We start from the raw sequence: 23,777 nt of genomic DNA on the forward strand, positions 1-23,777 counted from the left end.
ACTGTAGTGTGTGTGGTGTAAGAAAGTCCATTAAACTATGGTCGGAGCCCTGATGGTCCTTTTTCTGCTCCCACAGGGATCCAGGATCTGAATTAGCGGCTCACAAAAGCCACGGACGTCGATCACATTAGCACGCCAGAGTCGGACCATTCAAGCTGTCAGGCTGTGGCGCATTGAGGCGGCGGAGGTCAGCCTGAGGCGGCGGAAGCGAGAGCTCATTCATCTGGACCCGGTGAATGCGGTTCGGGTTTAATTAAGCAGGCGGAGGGTGCGAGTCCCCCCGTGATTCCCCCCGTCTCCCTTTAAAAAGACTTCACGGTCGCTCCGTGGACTCCGGGGCGGCCGGATCGACTCCTGGCGCTAATCGTGTAAACAAGGGAGGCGGCTTGGGACCCGTACACGCCGTGACGCCGCCAAATCGGCCTGTCAGATAAGAATGCGAGCAGCTGAGGGGGGCGAGCGCCGGGGCGAGGGGGCGCCTTTCTAAAGGCTCGGTGGGAACGTGGTCTGATGTTTCTGTTCCTCCGAGGATTAAAGAAACAATCCAGCGTTCATCAACAGTGTCGGGTGAATACGAGCGACGTTTCCAACCGCTTTCAAAAAAACTCCAGCGTCCTGCACAGAGCCCTGACCTCAACCCCACTCAACAGCTCTGGCATGAATCAGAACACCAACTGTGGCTTTCACTGCCCAGCCATACAAACACTGTCATATTTTGACTGGGCTTCCAAGTCCTCTCAAAAGAGAGTCTGTTGTTATAGCCGAAGCTAAAAAGATCACATAGAGGTCACAAGACTTTGAAGTATGTCTGTGGGAATTTGTGCCTATTTAGTCAAGAGCTTTTATATGGCTGGGAATTCATGCTGGCTCGAGAAGCCTCAGTCGATGTTCCGGTTCATTCCAGAGCTGTAGAAGGGGTTTCCCAATACTTTTGGCCATATAGTGTACCAGCAGGCCTGTTCTAAGCGAAGAATGGAGCAAGTCCTTTATTTACACTTAGGGTCAATCCAGAGCAGCCAATCCACCCTCTGCATGTTCTGCAGCTCTGGGGAGGGAGGGGCAAATCCGAACAGACGTGTGGAGCAACTGTGAACAATAGGAATCGAACCCAAATAACAAGGCGCCACCTTATAATTATTTAATTTCTTTAACTGATTCATCTTGGTCAGGGTCGCAGTGGGTTCAGAGCCACCCGAAAGCACTGGGTGTGAGTCTATAGCGGGGTAACACGGACCTGAACTTTACATTTTACCCACTCATCGTGAAATATGATGCTGATTAAGAATGTGGAACATTTTCATCACAAACATTCAGTACTACATTCACATTTACATTTTCGGCAATTAGCAGACGCTTTTATCTAAAGCGACTTACAGGTATGACTGAACACAATTTTGAGCAATTGAGGGTTAAGGGCCTTGCTCAGGGGCCCAACAGTGGCAACTTGGCGGTGGTGGGGATTGAACCGGCAACCTTTTGATTACTAGTCCAGTACCCAGTAACCACTGAGCTATCACTCCCCAGTACTAAACGTATTTAAATCACTATAACACATACCAGTAGGTGGATTTTTTATTTTATACAAAGTATTTCTGAGCTGGACTTAACACCCAGTGACCCTGACCAGTCCCACGCTGTCGTTGCTGTTATTGTGGAGCTGGCGCGCCCCCTGCTGGCCGCTCTCTGCACCTACAGACACACAGACAGAAGCCTTTCTGCACTATTTTGGAGTGTGTCTGTGTGAATTTGTGCCTGAAGCATTAGTGAAATTGCCAGGCTGGCAAACGATGTTCCAATTCATCCCAAAGGTGTTTATCAGGATCAGTCAGGCCAAATGTTTCCAGCTTATTTAGCAGATGCTTTGATTCTAAACCACTTACATGTGACCAAATACAAGTAATTTAGGGTTGAGGGTTTAGGGCCTTGCTCAGGGGCAACTTGGCAGAAGCGGGGCTTGAACTAGTGACCTTTTGATCAATAATCTAGCACCCTAATTACTGCTTCCATTTGTAATATTAGGCACGTTTAACCCTGCTAGCACAACACTGATGAGACTTGACCAGGCGCTTAGCAGACATGTTTGGCTGTGTCTGAGGGAGGGAGGGCTGGATGGGAATCTCCTCTGTGCCTCAGAATTAAAAGGAATGTGAATGAATGAGAGAAACGTTGGTGCAGGATGTAGAATCAACACTCTTCTGTAAATTTAATACACACATGAACCAGGAACAATTCATTTCTCAATAACAGTCTCTCTTCAGGAGTCCCTCTCAGTGCTGCCTGGGATGAATGGGAACCGTGACCGAGGCATCAGTCCACCGTGACTCCCTCCAGAAGCTCCACCACCACCGGAGCGCAGTCCTCCAGGTCCGCGTCGAAATCCCAGCGGAACTTCTTGGTCAGGTGGGCTTTAAACTTCTCTGCTCTCCTCCTGAGGGTGGGGTCGACGCCCGGACCGGCCGCAAACTGGAAGAAATCCTGAAACCACAATCCAGAAAGTTTCAAGACGGCCGAGCTCGGACCCTCGCTTCAAGCCTCAGTTTGGTATGTTCTCTTTAAGTTGATCTGTGTGTTTTCTTTTTTGATCAGGCAGCATATCTGGAGTTATTTTTCCAACATAATACAAAACTAAGACTGGGCATAAAATGTTAAAAGCAATTTTAAAAATTAAAACATGTTTAGTGTCTAAGGCTTTCGGAACAGGCGCATACCAGCGACCACATCTTCCAAAATTCCAAAGTGAGCATTGTTGATCTCTGAGCATCTTCTGAACCTTCACTACTTCCCAAAAACTCACACAGGCTAGACTGGCTACTCTAAACGAACCCCAACTCAAACGTTCATACTTCGGGCACATGGTTCCCAAGCTGGGGTCTATGCCACCCACGGGGGGTGCACCAAACATCACAGGGGGTGCGCAAGGCTCAGTCTGCTCTGAGGTGCTCTGAATTTGTGAAAATACTCACTGGATAACAGAAAATCTGTAGATAAAATACTTAAAAAATGAATGTATAATTTGTATATACAATAATTAAAAAATCTGTATATAAAATTATTAAAAATGTATATATTTGTATATATTCTGTATATCAAATTTAAAATCTGTATATTAATTTATTTAAAAATGGTGTTTGTAGGCACTGCTGGGTTGTTAAAGGGGAAAAAAGTCCAGCATAGGTTTGGTTTTTTGCTCAAAATGATCCTGTATTAAAAAGAGAGAGGAACCAAAGTGAAGAGAAATAAAAACTATAACTGATGTTCATTTCTGCCAATAAATATCTGCAATAAATCACTTTATTCTTTTCTTTTTGGCGTCAGAGCATCGAGTGTGTGTACCTGCAGCGTGGAGGTGAGGAAGTTGTTCTGAGACACGATGTCCACGAAGAAATCGGGAGGGATCTCACCCAGCTGGTGGTAGAGGACGCTGATGAGGCCGAGGTAGAGGTCAGAGCGCCCCCTCATGGCCTCCTCGCTCCGGCACAGCAGAGCCAGCAGCTTCTTCCAGTGCTCGAAGGCCTCGTACACGCTCCCGATCAGGAAGCACACGAACGCAAACTGCAGCTCACCTGAGCAATCAGATACACAGGACAAAAGTATTGGGACACCCCTTCTAGTCTCTGAATTCATGCTACGTTTTTAAGAACCGGCGCTCTCAGTGCAGGTCACAAGTCCGGAAAGAAACTGTGGCGACGCCTAAAAAAATTAGGGCATCCTGCCGAACATTCTACTTACACTACCTGGCCAAAAGTATTCGGACACCCCCATTTTTTTTACATTGCAGACACGCACAAGTTCCTGTCCTGTTCAAACACGTCTCTAAAAACGTTACCCTACTGAACGTCTTGCATGTGCATTAAAGCCTGATCTGAGTTTTAGAGCACAAATTCCCAAAGACACACTCCTGGCTGCATATGGTCACTAAGGTATGCCCATATCATACCTGACCGTGTCCAAATTGATCTCTATGAGCCCTTTTTGGCTAGAACGATAGCTTCTTGCAAGACTTTGAAGTATGTCTGTGGGAATTTGTGCCCATTTAGTCGGCATCAGTGTATAGCTGGGCACTGATGTTGGTCAAGGAAGCTTCAGTCGATGTTTCGGTTCATTCCAAAGCTGTTCAGTGGGGCTATGGAGCTTGATTTGTGCATGCTTTGTCATGCTGGAACAGAAAAGGGCCTTCCCTAAACTGTTGCTGTGAAGTTGGATTGATTTTTTTGGTACAGAAATGCATGAATTTGTTCCAAACTTATTTCTGCACATTGTTTTGGAATTAGATGTCACGTGTATGGTCAGGTGTCCACATACTTTTGGACAAATGGTGCCTATTAAAAGTGGCGATAAAAAGGTTTAGGGTGCCGTAAACATTTATTTAGGTATTCGTACCCAAAACGTCGAGCGGCCGCTCCTTGTGATGGCTCTCCAGCAGCCGGTTGAGGGCGTAGCTGAGGTCCATGCTGCACTGGGTGATCTGGGCGGGCGTGGCACCGGGCGGGTACGTGTGTTGAGGGACCTGAGAGAAGCGCAGCTCGGTCCCTTCCCTCTGCCTCATGCGGGGCAGCCGGTCCATGCCCTCCTTCATGCTCCTGCACTCGGTGTCGTTGCGCGGCAGGTTGTGCTCGGCTCGGTCCTTGGTGTGCGTCAGATGGACCTCGGGAACCACGTCGCTGAAGGCGCAGACACGCCCGCTGAGGGGCTGGAGGGCGCTCGCGACCTCCTCGCTCAGCCTATCGGTCAGAGACACCCACTTCCTCAGCGTGTCGTACGGGTACGGCCCCAGACACGGGTCCAGATCGCGCAGCCCGGCCCGGACCCGAGACACCTCCTCTGGGTTCTGGGACGCCGAAAAGTCCAGATCTTCCTCCTGTTTGTTCCAGTGAGCCAGAACGACCTCGCATGGCTTGAGGGACAGAAAGAGCCCCATTCTGGGACCCAGTTCCCCTCCGTTGTGTTTGGCGTTAGCCGAGCTGTAGTGGAGGAAGTGGATCCCCGGAGGGATCATTTTGATGCCACGAAAACGTGGACCCACCTGCCAGCTCTTGTAGTCGAGACCCAGCTCGGTTCCTTCAGGAACGCCCAGCAAAACCAGGGTGGCTCCTTCTTCAAAGAGTCCCAAAGCCACGTCAGGCTCCATCTCTACTCCAGACATGTCGACTGGTCCAAACCTGGTGGATTCAAACCATTTGCAGTGGTTAAAGTGGTCAAAACACCCTACTGGCCATACAGCCACACAATCGTCACAGACCTGAGACATGGCACACTCACAGGACGCCACCCTTCTAACAAGAGTGTTTGCCACAATTCTGCCCTGCTGGAGCCAATTCGGTGAACTTTAAGTGCGATTATAATAAAGTGGAAACATCCAGGAGCAACAACAGCTCAACCATGACGCCACCAAGATCACAAAATGGACTTTCGAAGCATTTTTGTAGACGACCACGTCCACATTCATCTGTCCTGCTGGCAGGTGCTGAAGTGAGTTTTTTCACCCCGCTGCTCCACAGTCTAATTGTGGTGTGCTTTGTACCAAGCATTGTGTGTAATAGTGTCAGGATTGTGTGTGGCTGCTCGTTCTGAGCTAAATCCATGAAGTTCAGGATCACATTACCTCCAGGAGCAGTCTGAATGTTTCATTTACGTTTACGGCAACTGGCAAAGTGACTTACAATCGTGATTAATTACAGTTTGAGCAATTGAGGGTTAAGGGCCTTGCTCAGGGGCCCAACTGTGGCAACTTGACGGTGGTGGGGCTCGAACAGACAACCTTCTTATTACTAATGTGTGTGTGTGTGTGTGTGTGTGTGTGTGTGTGAGCGTTTGTCGTTGGGCACAAATTCCCAAAGACACACTCCAAAATCTCCAAACAACAACATCTAACTAAGCCACAGTGATGCATCAGTAAGTGTGGGTGTTGTACAGGGTTCGAACCTCTCCTACATTTCCTTCTGCGTGTTTGGTGAGATAAATAAACGGTTCTTACCGAGACTGAATGGGATTCCTTCAGAAACTCCTGCTTCCTCCAACGTCACAGAAATATGCCAGTAGGTGGATTGGTCACTGGAGGGTATCGCGTGCAGTAAATACAGTGATGCTAACATCAAATGCTAACGAGTCCTGAAGCAAAGAGAGAAAAATAAGCAAACCGAAACCAAAACATTATAGAATTATAGAGGATTTATTATAATAAATAATAATTACTCACATCTACCGTCCAAACAAGCACCAAAACTCTTCCATTAAACACATACACGAACTTTTAACGTACACTTCCCGTTCATAACAGAGACACGCCAAAATAAGAGTCCGACAGAATTGCATTCGAAATAAATTCAGATGTATTTTTATTGCACTAATTACACTGTTTTTTTTTACTATTATTGGCTAATAAAAGGTCTGATTATTATTGTATAGAATCCTAAAGAAATGTAAATATAAGTCAATATTTGGAATCCTAAAGCAGAAGCTATTTTCCTGCCCACGATCACCCACGTTTTAACAGCTTTTAATTCCTGACAGACCTTTAATCTTCTCTTATTTATTAATCTGTATTTATTCATTTAGTTCTTTGTGTCTGTGGGTGTGTTTCTTAAATTGCATCTGGTAATCTGGACAGATTTTTTCTCACAACTTGGGTATTCATCCAGACATATGCAAAACATAAAATCAAAAATGCAGTGGGTACAGCCAAACTAGCCTTATTTACAGTATATGGGCACAGAGATGCCACCAACTGCAGTCTGTTTGGAAAGTATACTTTCAGAAAATTTTAACTGCTATCGAGCAGACATGATTGACTGTAACGGTGCACATTGGGAGGTGCTATTCACTTGTCAGTGCGCTCTCAGTGCAGGTTCCGGGCCCAGATAAAATAAGAAGGGTTGCATTTTTTGTGCAATACTTTAAAATGTAAATACTTTGTACTTTTTTTTGTTTCTTTCTTAGTTTATTCTATTTTATACTTATCTAAGTCTATTTTAATTTTTTTTATTCATGTTGCACGCACCGAGGCCTGGGTAACTGTATTTCGTTCTATCATGTACATGGTTGAATGACAATAAAAGAGTCTGAGTCTGATCAGAAAGAGCATCCAGTGTAAAAACTGAGCCAAGTCTGGTATCCAAACCAGGATGATCCACTGTGGTGCCCCGTAAATACGAGCGCAGCCAAAAATAAACAGATTTAGAAACCCTGAAAGTGGTTGCGACACCATTAACAGCAACAACCCCAAATAAACACCTGCTAGAATTACCACTACACAGTGGTTTCATGTGAACTCTGGACCCAATGTGGCTCTAAACAGGACAAAACAATTATTAAAAATTGATCCATTTTGTTATTTTACTAACAACTGTTTCCGAATGGGTGGGTACCACTTGGAAACTCTTAAACGCTGGGCAGGACGGTAACCTGGACCGGGCGTCAATCTATTGGTAAACTTGGTTAATAGAAACCAAAGTTCCATGAAAACCTTGGTTTATATATATAATATAATATAATATAATATAATATAATATAATATAATTACTAAAAACTAAATCCTCTCAGACAGAAATCAGAGATGAGGATTGAACCTAACCTCTCAGAACCCTTGACATTGTGCTGGCCTTATACAATTATCCAGGTTGGCTCCTGGGGATCTGGATTGAAGCTCCACTGGGAGTTTGGTATGTTCTCTGCACGTCTGTAGTACTAAAGATAGAATTAAGAACATGCAGCAGGTGTGTTGGCTACTCTAACCTTCCTCTGTGAGTGAGTGAATGAGAGTCAGTGTGATGATCAACCGTCGTGTACCGAGTCAGCGTCATGTTTAAGGGGAATTCTCACCCTGCCTCGAGTGTTGCCCGGTTAGATCTGGACCCACCGCGTCCCTGGTCGATCAATAGTTTTAAAAAACTTTAAATACACGAACTAAGAGTGAGAAAAGATGCTTTTAGGTTGAAAATCGACTCGTATTTTGAAAGCCGAGTGTGTGGTGGATTTCCCACAGCGGGTGTAGCTCTGACTGAGTGTTCAGCTACACAGACTCAACTTGCACACAAACAGCAGGAATTCATTTTTTCTCTTTATTTATCCACTCAAATCAGCTTAAAACTCTTTATTTGATCAGACATGGGCTTCAGAAAGAAGAACAAGAGTCCACCAGTCCTGAGCCATGAGTTTATCATCCAGAATCACGCAGATATGGTTTCCTGTGTGGCCACCATCATCCTGCTGGGATTAATGTTCGAGGTATTTATTATAAATCATAAATATTTATACACAAAATATACAAAATCATTCATAAAAACACCAGGATCATCCTGCTGGGATTAATGTTCGAGGTAATTATTATAAATGATCAATATTTATGTTATTTAATATTCATTCTCAGTCCTTTTTACATGTCAAACTGGGATTGATTCTTCCTAAGATGCAGACAGGGTCCTTGGAATGGTTTCTACCATACTAATAGACCTAACAAAGAGATGGACTATTAATCTGTGTACAATAATTGAAACGTAAATGCTGCAAGATAATGTGTTGTATGAGATCGATCAGTTCCATCTTGAAGATGCATTTGGCATCAGGCATTGTTTAAGTGGCACTTCCATGGTGGGCCTTGAACCCTCAACCTTTAGATGAATAATCCAGTACCATAAACACTCAGCTACTGTATAAAACCTTTAAAATCTCTCTTTATTGGGTCTGATTTCTGTAAACTGGATGCTAATAACTCAAATGGTTTCAGGTTACAGCCAAGTTCGCCATCATGTTCATCACTGTGCAGTACAACGTCACCCAGACGTCAGGTAGGTCGTGTGTTCCTGATGTTCCTTCTAGCCTTTCATTTGATTATAATGTACGATGTTCAGCTGTGGAAGATGAACTTTTTGCTTCTCAACACAGAGGAGAAGCCCGAACCGGTGAACCTTTATCAGTACGGCCCCAAGGACATCGCCACCGTCTTCTTCTATCTGCTCATCGCCATAATACTGCACGCTCTGATCCAGGAGTACGTCCTCGATGTAGGTTCTGAACTGTGTGTACTAATCTGTACTGATAGTGTTATTAACGGTGTTATTAACGGTGTTATTAACGGTGTTATTAATCCTGATCCCTGCAGAAAATCAACCGCCGCCTGCACTTGTCTAAAACCAAACACAGCAAGTTCAACGAGTCGGGACAGCTAGCGGTGTTCTACTTGTCCTCCTTCGTCTGGGGCTGCAGCATCCTAACGGCGGTGAGGAATCATTTCAAATCAAAGTTTATTTGTCACATACAGGTCATACACGGTATAGCTAGCAGTGAAACGCTTTTTTATAACTGCCTGGTCACATCAGTGCTAAAGAACATAAGAAAAACGTAACATACACAATAGAAAAATATAAGGAAAGGAGGAAAATAAATGCAATATAATTCTTGTGGTTGGAAATCAGCGTTTATGATCAGCCAGGAGAAAACGTGACCGTGTTTCTATTTTCTCTTTCACAGGAGGAATTCGTGACCAATCCTACGTTCCTGTGGGAGGGCTACCCTCATACCCGCATGGCGTAAGTGCCTTCTGAAGCTGTATCATATAGCCGACTCAAAATATTCCCCCCTTAATCCTTTTCATCCCTACGTAAATGATACCATGAGTGCCGATCAGACACGTCTACAACTAAAAAAAAGTACATTTGGGTGTTTTAACTAGACGGCAACCCAAACTTAAAACCTATATAACTGTAAGCTGCTTCCTGGAAAGGAAGGTGAAGATGCTTCCATGGTCCAGTCAAACTTCTGACTTCAGTCCCATCAGAAATGTCAAGTCAAGTCAAATGTATTAATATAGCGCTCTTAACAGTAGACGTCGTCTCAAAGCAACTTTACAGAATCCAGGACCGACAGACCAAAAACCCCTGTTAAGCAAGCTGAGGGTGACGGTGGTAAGGAAAAACTCCCTTAAAATTACAGGAAGAAACCTTGAGAGGAACCAGACTCCTTGAATGTATGACGTTCATAAAGCGACCCTTCTAACCTCGGTGGATGTAATGAGTCAAAATTGAACCATAGTGCTGCACAAAGTGGATGATCTCAACGTTATATTTGGCACGTCAGCTTTGTGCATATTAATGTTATTCTTATAGTTTCTTATTATTATTCTATTATTATGAATATTATACCATTATTTTTATCGTTACTGTTATTTGTAATAATATTATTGTTTTATTATTATAAATATTATCATTAATATGAATTATAATTATTTTTAGAGCTTGTAGCAAGTTATAGCATTCAAGTATTTTTATCAGATGAGCAGTTGTGTGATGCTGTGGCTGGATGAATTGCACTGTGAGCTTCTCTTTTGTTTAGATTTCAGGTGAAGTTCTTCTACATCTGCCAGATAGCGTACTGGTTCCATGCCCTTCCAGAGCTTTATTTTCAGAAGGTTCGAAAGGTAAAGGAGAGCGCTACACACATTCAGACATAATTGCACCGCTGAGATTCAAACCCAGTAACAGACCGCTGTGCCACACACAATGCTAGACGTACTGCGCCTTTGGGTCACTTTTTGACATGTCTTATACATTTCTGGACAAATCTTAGGCTCTTTGCACCATAACAACTGATATAAACACTGCAGATGATAATAGCCATATGCTCAGCAAGTATCCGACCCTCCCTCTGTCAGGCACAGCCAGGCTGTTGCACGGCGGAGTCTCAAGATATCTGATCTCTCTCAGCATTACTGACTTACGATGGTTATAGACTCTGTTACTAATCAAATGGAACAACTACACAAGCCTGGAACTATAAAAGAAAGAAATTCTAACACAAGGCTGCCATAAAAATACAATGATAAAATAGACCCAAAATATAAAGACAAGATACAATACAATGCTATCTTTTAAAATGACACAAAGTGTTAAACATGGAGTTAAAACCCAAATTAATAAATAAATACTAATCTGATGGTTTGTGCTTCTGTTCTCAGGAGGATATTCCTCGCCAGCTTTACTACATCTGCCTTTATATTTTCCACATCACCGGTGCTTACGTCCTCAAGTGAGTGTGTTCCGCATCTTTATTAATCCTCAAATGATCAGTCATTAATTTAACAGCACCCACATGTTTCTCTCTGATTCTCTGTGTCAGTCTGCATCGTTTAGGTCTGGTGCTCTTGGTCCCTCACTACCTGGTGGAGCTGCTCTTCCACGCCTCGCGTCTCTTCTACTTCAGCAACGAGAACAAACAGAAGGGGTACGTTCACCTCCCCCCTCCTTTCATCTTTCCTTAAATTTTGGTCACAGGGGTTTACCGGGATGCACAGCTCTGCTAACGGCTGTCCGGGTGCTCACATGAACGATGATGGGCTCGTCCGAGGGATGGAATTTGAGTCCTGAACTCATCCTCATGTTGCCTGAACCTGACAAATTGTCTTTTGACCAAAGGAACACAAATTCTCACAGACACACTAAAAAATCTTGCAGAAACCATTTCCAGAATAGTGGAACTGCAGTCGTGAAGATGTTGTTTATATTCTAATCACTTGTATGACTTTATCCGGTGTAATAATCCTCCTCTCCCCCCGTGTGTCTCTCTCAGGTTCACTCTCTGGGCTCTGCTGTTCGTGATTGCTCGTCTCCTCACCCTCACCCTCTCGGTCCTGACCTTCGGGTTCGGACTCTCTCGTACCGACGGTCAGGGCTTCTCACTGGCCGAGGGGAACTTCAACGTTCTCACTGTTAGGTACAAACAGTCCACAAACATTTGGTGTCTGACCCTGAAACACGACTGGTGTAGAATTATCCACAATTCTCATCACCATTTTATTATTATATTATTATTATTATTTAATTGTTATTATTATGTTTTATTATTTTATTATATTTACTTGTTATTATTATTATTATTATTATTATTTGTTATTAAATTATATTTTTAATATTTTATAGTATTATTATTATTGTTAATGTATTATTATTTTTTATTATTTTATTATATTATTTACTTTTATTATATTTGTATTATTATTATTATTTAATTTTTTTATAATATAATTTTTATTTAATTATATTATTATTATTATTTACTTGTTATTAAATTATATTTTTAATATTTTATATGATTATTATATTATTATTGTTAATATTTTATAATTTTAATTATTTTATTATATTATTTTGTTTTATTATATTATTATTATTTAATTTTTTATAATATACAGTGTATCACAAAAGTGAGTACACCCCTCACATTTCTGCAGATATTTAAGTATATCTTTTCATGGGACAACACTGACAAAATGACACTTTGACACAATGAAAAGTAGTCTGTGTGCAGCTTATATAACAGTGTAAATTTATTCTTCCCTCAAAATAACTCAATATACAGCCATTAATGTCTAAACCACCGGCAACAAAAGTGAGTACACCCCTTAGTGAAAGTTCCTGAAATGTCAATATTTTGTGTGGCCACCATTATTTCCCAGAACTGCCTTAACTCTCCTGGGCATGGAGTTTACCAGAGCTTCACAGGTTGCCACTGGAATGCTTTTCCACTCCTCCATGACGACATCACAGAGCTGGCGGATATTCGAGACTTTGCGCTCCTCCACCTTCCGCTTGAGGATGCCCCAAAGATGTTCTATTGGGTTTAGGTCTGGAGACATGCTTGGCCAGTCCATCACCTTTACCCTCAGCCTCTTCAATAAAGCAGTGGTCGTCTTAGAGGTGTGTTTGGGGTCATTATCATGCTGGAACACTGCCCTGCGACCCAGTTTCCGGAGGGAGGGGATCATGCTCTGCTCAGTATTTCACAGTACATATTGGAGTTCATGTGTCCCTCAATGAAATGTAACTCCCCAACACCTGCTGCACTCATGCAGCCCCAGACCATGGCATTCCCACCACCATGCTTGACTGTAGGCATGACACACTTATCTTTGTACTCCTCACCTGATTGCCGCCACACATGCTTGAGACCATCTGAACCAAACAAATTAATCTTGGTCTCATCAGACCATAGGACATGGTTCCAGTAATCCATGTCCTTTGTTGACATGTCTTCAGCAAACTGTTTGCGGGCTTTCTTGTGTAGAGACTTCAGAAGAGGCTTCCTTCTGGGGTGATGGCCATGCAGACCAATTTGATGTAGTGTGCGGCGTATGGTCTGAGCACTGACAGGCTGACCCCCCACCTTTTCAATCTCTGCAGCAATGCTGACAGCACTCCTGCGCCTATCTTTCAAAGACAGCAGTTGGATGTGACGCTGAGCACGTGCACTCAGCTTCTTTGGACGACCAACGCGAGGTCTGTTCTGAGTGGACCCTGCTCTTTTAAAACGCTGGATGATCTTGGCCACTGTGCTGCAGCTCAGTTTCAGGGTGTTGGCAATCTTCTTGTAGCCTTGGCCATCTTCATGTAGCGCAACAATTCGTCTTTTAAGATCCTCAGAGAGTTCTTTGCCATGAGGTGCCATGTTGGAACTTTCAGTGACCAGTATGAGAGAGTGTGAGAGCTGTACTACTAAATTGAACACACCTGCTCCCTATGCACACCTGAGACCTAGTAACACTAACAAATCACATGACATTTTGGAGGGAAAATGACAAGCAGTGCTCAATTTGGACATTTAGGGGTGTAGTCTCTTAGGGGTGTACTCACTTTTGTTGCCGGTGGTTTAGACATTAATGGCTGTATATTGAGTTATTTTGAGGGAAGAATAAATTTACACTGTTATATAAGCTGCACACAGACTACTTTTCATTGTGTCAAAGTGTCATTTTGTCAGTGTTGTCCCATGAAAAGATATACTTAAATATCTGCAGAAATGTGAGGGGTGTACTCACTTTTGTGATACACTGTATATATTTTTTTATTATATTTTTATTATTTACTTTTTATTAAATTATATTTTTAATATTTTATGTTATTATTATTATTATTATTACATTTGTATTGTTAATATATTATCATTTTAATTATTTTATTATATTATTTTCTACTTATTATATTTGTATTATTTCTATTTTCTTTTTGTTATATTATTAGTAGAGCAGTTGTAGCCTGGCGGTTAAGGTACAGGACTAGTAATCAAAAGGTTGTTGGCTCGAGCCCCACCACTGCCAGGTTGCCACTGTTGGGCCCTTGAGCAAGGCCCTTATCCCTCAACTGCTTAGACAGTATACACGCATCTGCTAAATGCTGAAAAGTATATAAAGTGCTGAAAAGTTATTTGTTATTACTTAATTACATTGGGTGGCTAAGTGGGTAGCACTGTCGCCTCACAGCCAGAAGGTCCTGGGTTCGATCCCCAGGTGGGGCGGTCCGGGTTCTTTCTTCGTGTGTGCATGTTCTCCCCGTGTCTGTGTGGGTTTTTTCTGGGAGCTCCAGTTTCCTCCAACAGTCCAAAGACGTGCGAGTGAGGTGAATTGGAGACACTAAATTGTCCATGACTGTGTTAAATATAAACTTGAGAACTGATGAGTCTTGTGTAATGAGTAACTACCGCTCCTGTCATGAATGTAACCAAAGGGTGTAAAACATGACCTTATAATCCTAATAAACAAACAAACCAAATGATTTATATTATGTATTTATTATAATATGTATAGTATAGGGTTTTTTTGGGTGTAGTGGGACGTATCATATAGTGTCAGACGCTCAGTGAGCAGCTCAGTGTGGTTTGGGGTGGATGTGTGAGGATCTAGACCGTTTGTTCTGTGTTACTCTAACAGTTAAAAGCTTTTCTTGTAGCTTCGGTGCAAAACAAAAGCAGCAAATGTTTAGATCAGCGATGTTCCCACTCATCACAAAACGTTTCTCATGTTTGTATCGTCAGGAACTAACAGAAGGTTTCTGCAAGTTCCTCTTTCACAGAATCGTTTCACTCTGCCGTGCGTGTGTGTGTGTGTGTGTGTGTGTGTGTGTGTGTGTGTGTGTGTGTGTGCGCAGGATGACGTGTCTGTCGGCGATCTGTCTCACCCAGGCCTGGATGATGTGGAAGTTCATCAACTTCCAGCTGAAGAAGTGGAGGGAGCAGAGTCAGGTCCAGAGCAGCAGGAAGAAAACAGTCAGTCCTAAAAACAAACCCAACAAGAAGGAGTCGTCAAGGGGTGAGACACCTACACAAAATACAACAAAACGGCAACACTGGAACTTCAAGTGTCACAGGGCAAACACACACTTAGCTCTAATCGCCCTGACTGCATGTGAAGCCTAGTGGTTAAGGTACTGGTCCAGTAATCAGAAGGTTGCCAGTTCAAGCCCCACCACTGCCCGGTTGCCACTGTTGGGCCCTTGAGCAAGGCCCTTAACCCTCAATTGCTTAGACAGTATACTGTCACAGATGTAAGATGCTTTGTATAAAAGCATCTGCTAAATACGGAAATTGTAAACGCAATGTGTTTTTACTGTGGGAGGAAACCGGAGCGCCCGGAGGAAACCCACACGGACACGGGGAGAACATGCCAACTCCACACAGGAGAATCAAAGCCACAAGTGTCGAGACAAACGTTCTTTTTTCTTTATAACAGTGGATAGTAAATTCACAGTGGGTTTGCTGGGTAGCACTGTCGCCTCACAGGGTTAAGTGGAGCGGTGAAGTGGGTCCTTTCTGTGTGGAGTTTGCATGTTCTCCCCTGTGTCTGTGTGGGTTTCCTTCGGGCGCTCCGGTTTCCTCCCACAGTAACTACCTGTCCTGTCATGAATAGAACCAAAGTGTGTAAAACAAGACGTTAAATCCTAATAAATAAATAAATAAATAAATAAATAAATAAATAAATAAATAAATAAATAAATAATAGTAAATTCCCTGAATTATTTGACTCTCAGGGTCCTAGTGCAGCTTTTTATTAGGTTTTTGATTATGAGGTGATGATTTGCGACCGTCTCGTTCCTGTCTCTGCCCCGCAGGAGGTTCAGCCAACGGCGTGATGAGAGCAGAAGACAAAACGTCACCGCGGGCCAGGAAATCCAAAACCTCCTAGGAGGGACGGCGGACGCCGCGGATCCGCATTTTCTCTCTTTCTGGACTCCTGGCTGTGGAAAAGAAAAGGTTCACGTAACGGAAAATTCAATCGCAGACGCTTTGACCGGACGCCGTGGGTTCGAGGTCGGATTTGGAAGCCGGGTCGGGATTTTTCGATTGGCTGTTTGGGTTTTTTTCTTTTCTTTCTTCCTGCTCAAAGTCGGAACTGTTTAGGAATTCTGGTGCCGGTTGGATCCGGGGGTGATCGTGCTTTGACCAAACGGGGGCGTGGCAAGGTTGGCATGGTTTTTTTTAGCACCCCCTAGTGGTTGGATGGTAGATTTGAATTTGAATGTGGGGGGTTCTTTTTATTCTTCTATCCTTTAGGGAAGGTGAGTGGACGAAACCCGTCGTCCTGCTCCGCGTCACACACTGTGTCTCTGATAAAACGCTCGGTCCTTTTTTTAATGTCTGTTCGGGGTTATTTCTTGCAGATTTGGCAACCACGTTGCCTTTTTTGGCTGCTTGAGGAGGGCTGGTTTACTCGTCCGGGGCTTTGTGTGTGTAACACTGTAATAGATCACTTCAAAAATCCAAAATATAAATAATATGTGGCGTTCTGAGACCGGACAGGGTTCGGGTTATTTCGGTTCTTATTTCGGGATTCCGGTGAGGATTTAAACCTGCAGGGAGAATAAAAGTAGTTTTTTATTGGAGATGTGTGCGATTGGAAGGCGGTTGTGGATGTTTAAACTGTCTTTGCGGTTAATATATCGTGTCCGGTGCTTTAGTCCCTGTATCCTCCGTGTGCTCGAGTCCACTTCGGCCGCGTGTGCGGTCAGTCTGGGTGAAATGATACGCAAACAATCCTTTATTAAGTGTCCTTAATGACCGAAAACGACGGGGACGCCCTGTCTTACGCCCTAACCTTGTTGAACGTGTGTGGTGAGGGTGGGCGTGTGCATGTCGGTGTGCATGTGTATGGACTGCATGAATCGGACAGACACGACGGGGCATGAGGTTCCAGATGTTTTGAGTGTTTGAGTGTTTGTGAAGCTTCTGGTTTGAGATTTTGTACCAAATGAGGGGCGCGAGCCGAGCCTCGGTGTAGCTCTTCTTATTCTGTGAATCTTATCTGAGTACTTTTAAACACACACACACACACACACACACACACATCCGATACTGTACGAGTCTGTATTGCCAAATTGTGTCGATGCGAACTTTTGCTCCTTCCTGGTGATTTTGACCTCGCCGCCGCACCTCTCTCATCTGGTCCTCGTACCAGACGTGGCACAGGTTTTACCCACGATGCATTTCCTGACACAAAACTCCTATTTCTATCCGGGCTTGGGACCTGCACTGAGAGCGAGCGCACTGACCGATCTGACTGAAGTGCACCTCCCGTTAGCTAGACTGTTCAGCCCACCCTCGCACTTCCCGGACATTAGCCAATCGTGTCCATGCAACCACCTGACCAGCCAATAGCATCACTCGAGCGCCCTCAGTGCAGATTATTCTAGAGTTCTGACAACCGGCCCACCTTAAATCCACCTTAAAAGGCACCTCACGTCAAACACCCAGCATTCCTTTGTTCCAGTGTTTGTCTTTTCATGCTGGTGTTGAATAACGATCAGAAACCAGGAACCGAAAATGTGATTGAAGTTCGTTGGACGTTTTTTCCCGGTCTGGGTCACGGTGGGTTCGGTTCCGCCGGGAAACCCTGGGCGCAGGGCAGGACTCCCAGGACGGCGCGCCGATCCCCTGCTCTCACTCGTCCCCTAGTTCTAAACGTGCTGCTGGAGGTTTTAAACACCGTGTCCACTCACTGTCCACTCTATTAGACATGCCTACCTAGTCGGTCCACCTTGTAGATGTAAAGTCGGAGACGATCGCTCATCTATTGCTGCTGTTTGAGTCGCTCATCTTCTAGACCTTCATCAGTGGTCACAGGACGCTGCCCACGGTGCGCTGTTGACTGGATGTTTTCGGTTGGTGGACTATTCTCAGTCCAGCGGTGACAGTGAGGTGTTTAAAAACTCCAGCAGCGCTGCTGTGTCTGATCCACTCATACCAGCACAACACACACTAACACACCACCACCATGTCAGTGTCACTGCAGTGCTGAGAATCATCCACCACCTAAATAATACCTGCTCTGTGGTGGTCCTGTGAGAGTCCTGACCATTGAAGAACAGAGTGAAACAGATGGACTACAGTCAGTAATTGTAGAACCACAAAGTGCTTCTATATGGTAAGTGGAGCTGATAAAATGGACAGTGAGTGTAGAAACAAGGAGGTGGTTTTAATGTTAAGGCTTGACCCCCTTACGCAGCCTGTGCCTGACCGTACTCATTTAATCATTGACGGATCCGGACCAGCACCAGCTGGTTCCGTCATGGAGGTTTCCACGTGGCGAGGTCTCAGGAGGGAAGGAGCCGAGTCGCACCTTTTTCTTACGTTTGTACTCTGAAGCCGACGCCGTCCGACGTTCGTGTAGATGAACGCGTGAGAACGCTGTACGTCCGAGTCCGTGTGGGATTTTTAACCTATTTTTATAGAGCCGATGTTACGACTGTAGAGAGACGAGCCGTACGGAGCGAGTTATTTTTTTACGCCGTGAGTTTCCGAGTCGTGTTTTCGTGCTGCGCTGGGCCGGTGAAGCTCCGGCTCGGAATCGAGTGCTTTTCGTTTCCTGATTCCTGAGTTTTTATTCCATGGTGACGTTCGCATTTCTAATGCGTTTTCCGCTCAATTTAGTCGTATCCGATTCCCTCGACTGCTGCAGGCCTCTGTTCCTGACCGAGGAGAGTCGAGACTAACACGTGTGCAGATCCGTATCTGTGTGGACGCATCGATCAGCCACCAGAGGTCGCAGCAGTTACGAGGAACCCTCAGACCAGCCTTTAACAGAGCTGAAACGTCAGCGTGTGTTCTCATTTTTTGACATACCCGCCTCCCCCGCGTGTCCCCTCCTTTATTATGGTCTTCGATTCTGGTCTGGTTACGTATGAGGTGCTAAACGCCACGCCCGGTGTGAACTCTCGTCGTCGTGGTGTAATGATCAGACTGATTATTATTATTATTATTATTATTATTATTATTATTATTATGATTCTGTATCTTCCAGACTATAATTGGACGCACATTAATCAAGTCAACATGCACTTTATGGACAAAAGTATTGGGACACCTGTTCTAATTATTCAACTCGTTGCTGTGGAAATGACATGCTTCCGGCTTTGCAGCAACACTTTAGGGAAGTCCCTTTCCTGTTCTAGCATGACCAACTCTATAAAGCTCTGACCTCAGCCCCACTCAGCAGCTCAGGAATGAATCGGATCAGCTGTCATCTTTTGTCTAAATGGGGACAAATTCCCACAGACATACTTCAAAATCATGTGAGAAGCTTCTCAAAGGAGCGGCGGCTGTTCTAGCTGAAAAGATCAGAGTTATAGAGGGTCTCTCTGTTTCCTTTATGCATTTTCTCCCCTTTAGAGCGTCCAATTGTCCGCTTGCGTCACGCTTCCTCTCCACCGATGCCGATCCCTGCTCTGATTGAGGAGAACGAAGCTGACCCACGCCCCCTCCGACACGTGGGCAGCAGCCGTATGCGTCTTATCACCTACACTTTGACGAGTGCAGTGCAGCTCAGCGTTGTGTACGGAGAGACGCACCCCGAGAGCACTCTTTTCTCATCTATCAGTCAGCAGAGGTCGTAATTGCACCAGTCATGGGAGAGAGTCCACATCCGGCTTAGTCCCGCCCATATCTGAACAACGGGCCAATCGTTGTCCGTGTGGCCGCTTCGAGAGCTGAGATTCGATACGATGTTTTCAAGATCCCAGCTCTGGTTCCAGCGTGTGTTTTTACCGCTGCGCCACCTGATCGGCCGGGTCGCTCCGTTTTAATACAGTTTGCTTTTGTAACAGGACGTCCAACAAGCTCATGCTCAGGTGTCCAAATACTTTCGACCATATAGTCTAGATCCACCATATGAGGACGCAGTAATCAAGCCACCGTTTAGCCGTAGTGCTAAGTGTACTACTTGTACCGTACACCAGCCATGTTTAAGGTTACGTCCCGCATTTAAATGAGGACAGTGTGCAATATGTTGTAATGTTAGTGAGCTACGGCGTCACCTAGTGGCAGGTTGTGAACTGCTTTTCACCCCGATCGATTATTCTGACTTCGGCTGCTGCCACAGCGGATCATTCTGGTCTGCATACCAGTGTCATATTGGATTCCCGCTCAGACACAGCCAAACGCTGCTGAGATTCAAACCCCGGATCTCGGCGGTAGTGTGCTAGCATACTGAACCGCACATCTGTCAGACTCGCAGCCCGCCACGTCATGTTCAGGTTGTTCCTGGAGGTGTGGGTTAGAATCCCACTTCTGACAGCTCATGCTATTTTTACTTGTACTGCGCAATGACAATAAAGTTTTATCTATCTATCTATCTATCTATCTATCTATCTATCTATCTATCTATCTATCTATCTATCTAATCTATCTATCTATCTATCTATCTATCTATCTATCTATCTATCTATCTATCTATCTATCTATCTATCTATATTATGTGGCCTGCGAGAGCTTAAAAGATGTTTGATTGTCCTAAAATACACTGTAAAATCCTACATAAACTGCATCTCCCACAATGCATGTCGATTTTGTGACATGTGAAGTGACTGCATCCTGCCACTAGATGTCAGTGTTTAACTAAGGCAGTTTTCCAACAAATGATGTTGAGTTTGCCCCCCCTCCCTGGAATATATAGTCTGGAATATACGGTACTAGGTGCACGACCCGACCCAAGATCAGGGTTTCCTTAAATTCAGTCCCTCAGGGTGAACCTCTGCACGGTGATAAGAGACCCGAGACTGGACTGTTGTACCAAAAGCTTCCCCCCAAAACCACACGAGCTCTGCCGTGTGCGCCGTCCTCTCTGTCGGACGCTCGTCTGTACGTCCAGATGTTCCGCTTTTATAGAACAGATGTTATTAATCTACGTATTTATGCAAATCTTTGTGATTCTGTTTGTTTGTTGGTTTATTTTTCCATTAAATCTTTGGATTAACTGAACACGACTGTGGCTTCTTTCTTCTCTGTTATTTTCTCTATTATTCTGTACATGCGTGCAGTTTGGAAGCCAGTAGTTCTTTTATCCATCTTTTATTGTCTGGCATTAATGCACCCACACATAAGGGTGATACAGAGTAGCCAATCTACCTGCTGGCAGGTTAAAGGAGAAGGTGTGTGTGTGTGAATTCGGACCCTGGAGCTTTGGCTAGCAGCAGGCTTGAGTGTCACACAGTGACCGAGGTCCCACGGATCTGTCTGTTCTTCAGGTACTTTAATGTCCTCTTTCTCTCTCAGTAACATTCTGATTGGCTTCTCTAAATGCCCTCGTGTGTGTGTGTGTGTGTGTGTGTGTGTTCAGGGTTTATTTACACCCACCGTTGTGTCACTGTGCCCACCACGATCTTGACCAGGATGAGCAGTAAGTAAAAATGAATAAATGAAGTGATATTAATAAGTGATATTATTTTATCCGATGGCCAAAAGTATGTGGACAACTGAACATCTTGAAACCAAGAGCGTTTATATAGGGTACCATAACAAGCTCCGCCCACTGTGGAAAGGCTTTATGCATGTGTCTGTGGGGATTTCTGCCCAACGTGATAAACCTTGATTTTCTTTCCACAACGTCTAATAATTAGAAGAGCTGTCCACACAGAAATAAAAGTATTGGGACATGTAGTTATTTTCAATACTTTAGGAAGCTCGGTTCAAAGAAACTGACCTCAACAGCTCTGGAATGAACCGGAACATCGACTGAAGCTCTCTCGACTGGCATCAGTACCCAGCCTTGGTTAAATGGGCACAAATTCCCACAGACGTACTTGTGACAAGCCTTCTAACAGGAGCGGTTTTAGTACTATTTGTTTCTGAAATGAGACGTCCAGCATGCTCGTAATCAGGTGTCCAAATTCTTTTGGCCACACAGTGTAGGCCTCACATCGCCGCTAGATGGCGCCATCAACATCCTGTTGTAATCCTGACGGTTCTGCTGTGCAGATGCTGCATTAATAAATCAGAGCTGCACTCAGGGATGTTTACAGAATGATGGAAGTGAAGACATGATTTGCAGGGGGTCAGACGGGGTCATTTCAATCACAATCCCAGCAGCAGCAACCTGGCAGTGGTGGGGCTTGAACCAGTGACCTTCTGATTACTAGTCCAGTACCTTAACCACCAGGCTATGGCCTGCCCTGGGTTTGTTCATGTATTCCTTCACAAAAGCGTCCTGGTGTGATTGTGAACGCAGCATCAACGCCCTAATTGCTATTCACACCTGAATCAAATCAAATCACTTTTATTGTCACATCACATTAACACGGGTGTAAACGGTGAGTGAAAATCTTGGGTGCTCAGTCCCTCACAGTTTTAACACACGTTCAACACAAAACACACATTCGCTTACGTAAATCTTACATAAAACTAGCACAATCTGTTCATTATATACATGTAAAGCTATAAACGTACAGATATACAGCATTAAAGTAGAATCTGTGAGTCTGTTAATGGGAATGTTTTGAGAATTGTTCCGGCACATAACGTTTACATTTAGAATTAGAATAATTGTATAATGTCCAGATGTGCAGGTATTGTACAGAATAAGTTGTGTGTATCAAGTCAAGTCAAGTTTATTTGTATAGAACTTTTTACAATGAACATTTTCTCAAATCAGCAAATCAACAGAATCTGTATTTACAGTTTCAGAGCAGCCAATCCACCTTCTGCACCTTCTGTACCTTCTGTATTTGGGAGGTGAAAGAAAACCAGGGTGCAAAGAGGCAAGGTTTGAACCCAGCTTCCCAGGACCACGGTGATGTGCAGCACCACTGAAATTATAAACAGTGGCTTTGAAAAGTATTTAAGATTCTTTAAATAGATAGAGTTGACGTGTTTTACCCTCGATTTACTCTTGTTTACACAGATTGATGTAATTAAGCATCATTAGAGTAGAAACCCTGTGGTAGCGAGTACAGCTGGGATTCTTGTACACGCATGATTTGGGCACTTTGTCTCATTCTTCATGGCTGGCTCACCTGAGGTTATTGTCCTGAAGCCACAGTGTCGTTTTAGATGTATGATTCAGGTCACTGTCCTATTAAAAGGTAATTTGTCGTCTCAGTCTGAGTCTCACCGTCCCTGCTGCGAAGCTGAGAAGCTCTTTATAAAATGATGCTGCCACCACCGTGTTTCACAGTTAGAATATAGAGCCAAATATAGAGCCTGCTGTTCACATTGATGAGCCCAAGACACGCCTCCACAAGACGTCAGACGGGGTCCTGGGGAATTTGGTGGCGGGACTTTACCCACCTCATCACGTGTGGCACCGTGGACGTTCTACAGTGGATCCCGGTGCCGTCTCTTCTGCAGGTAGACGCATTTTATACGATCCTACACTCCCGAGAAGAGGGCGTGTCTAAATTCTTAGATTTCCTTAAAATGCTCCTACTGAGGCGCCTTAATTCTGAGTGATGATCTGACTGAATGACGAGGGAGCGCCCGACGCCTCCTCAGCGCTGAAGATCAATCCCAGCATTCAGTGCGGCACGACTTTTCTCACCAAAACTACAAACATGGTGGACGAACCAGTGCGAAGCAACCAACAGAGTTCCTTTAACATGTAAATAAATTCTCATTGATGTTTAATCTGTATAAAGGTGTAATTATACAAGAGTCGTTTATTTATAAATTGGGGCGTCAGGGACAGTTTAAGCGTTTTCGGTACACTGAGGGAGACGTTAGCTGGCGTGCCAGCATTGGTTTGAATGTCCTGA

General features: G+C 44.2%; 2 protein-coding genes across 4 annotated transcripts; one reads left to right on the plus strand and one right to left on the minus strand.

Moving 5' to 3' along the window:
* Positions 1-2,179: 2,179 nt before the first annotated feature.
* Positions 2,180-6,290, minus strand: aar2 (AAR2 splicing factor). The gene is made up of 5 exons (XM_063015394.1): positions 6,197-6,290; positions 5,975-6,108; positions 4,381-5,159; positions 3,334-3,563; positions 2,180-2,475 (listed from the first exon to the last, which is right to left on the minus strand). The coding sequence occupies exons 3-5, from the start codon at positions 5,141-5,143 to the stop codon at positions 2,308-2,310; spliced, it is 1,161 nt and encodes a 386-aa protein (XP_062871464.1). The 5' UTR covers positions 5,144-5,159; positions 5,975-6,108; positions 6,197-6,290; the 3' UTR covers positions 2,180-2,307.
* A 1,813-nt stretch (positions 6,291-8,103) lies between these two features.
* zgc:113278 (Translocating chain-associated membrane protein 1-like 1-like) lies at positions 8,104-17,939 on the plus strand. 3 transcript variants are annotated; one of them, XM_063015401.1, is made up of 11 exons: positions 8,104-8,223; positions 8,723-8,803; positions 8,886-8,999; positions 9,098-9,214; positions 9,466-9,524; positions 10,327-10,411; positions 10,949-11,019; positions 11,110-11,214; positions 11,560-11,703; positions 14,910-15,070; positions 15,870-17,939. In XM_063015401.1, exons 1-11 carry the CDS (start codon positions 8,104-8,106, stop codon positions 15,941-15,943), a joined length of 1,131 nt encoding a protein of 376 aa, XP_062871471.1. In that variant the 3' UTR covers positions 15,944-17,939. The 3 variants fall into 3 exon arrangements, with proteins under 3 accessions (XP_062871471.1, XP_062871473.1, XP_062871470.1); XM_063015403.1 differs by having other exon boundaries at positions 8,723-8,783; positions 8,875-8,999; XM_063015400.1 differs by having other exon boundaries at positions 8,723-8,783; positions 8,881-8,999.
* Positions 17,940-23,777: the final 5,838 nt, after the last annotated feature.

The sequence above is a fragment of the Trichomycterus rosablanca genome, chromosome 19 (genome assembly GCF_030014385.1).
Source record: "Trichomycterus rosablanca isolate fTriRos1 chromosome 19, fTriRos1.hap1, whole genome shotgun sequence".
Taxonomy (NCBI): domain Eukaryota; kingdom Metazoa; phylum Chordata; class Actinopteri; order Siluriformes; family Trichomycteridae; genus Trichomycterus; species Trichomycterus rosablanca.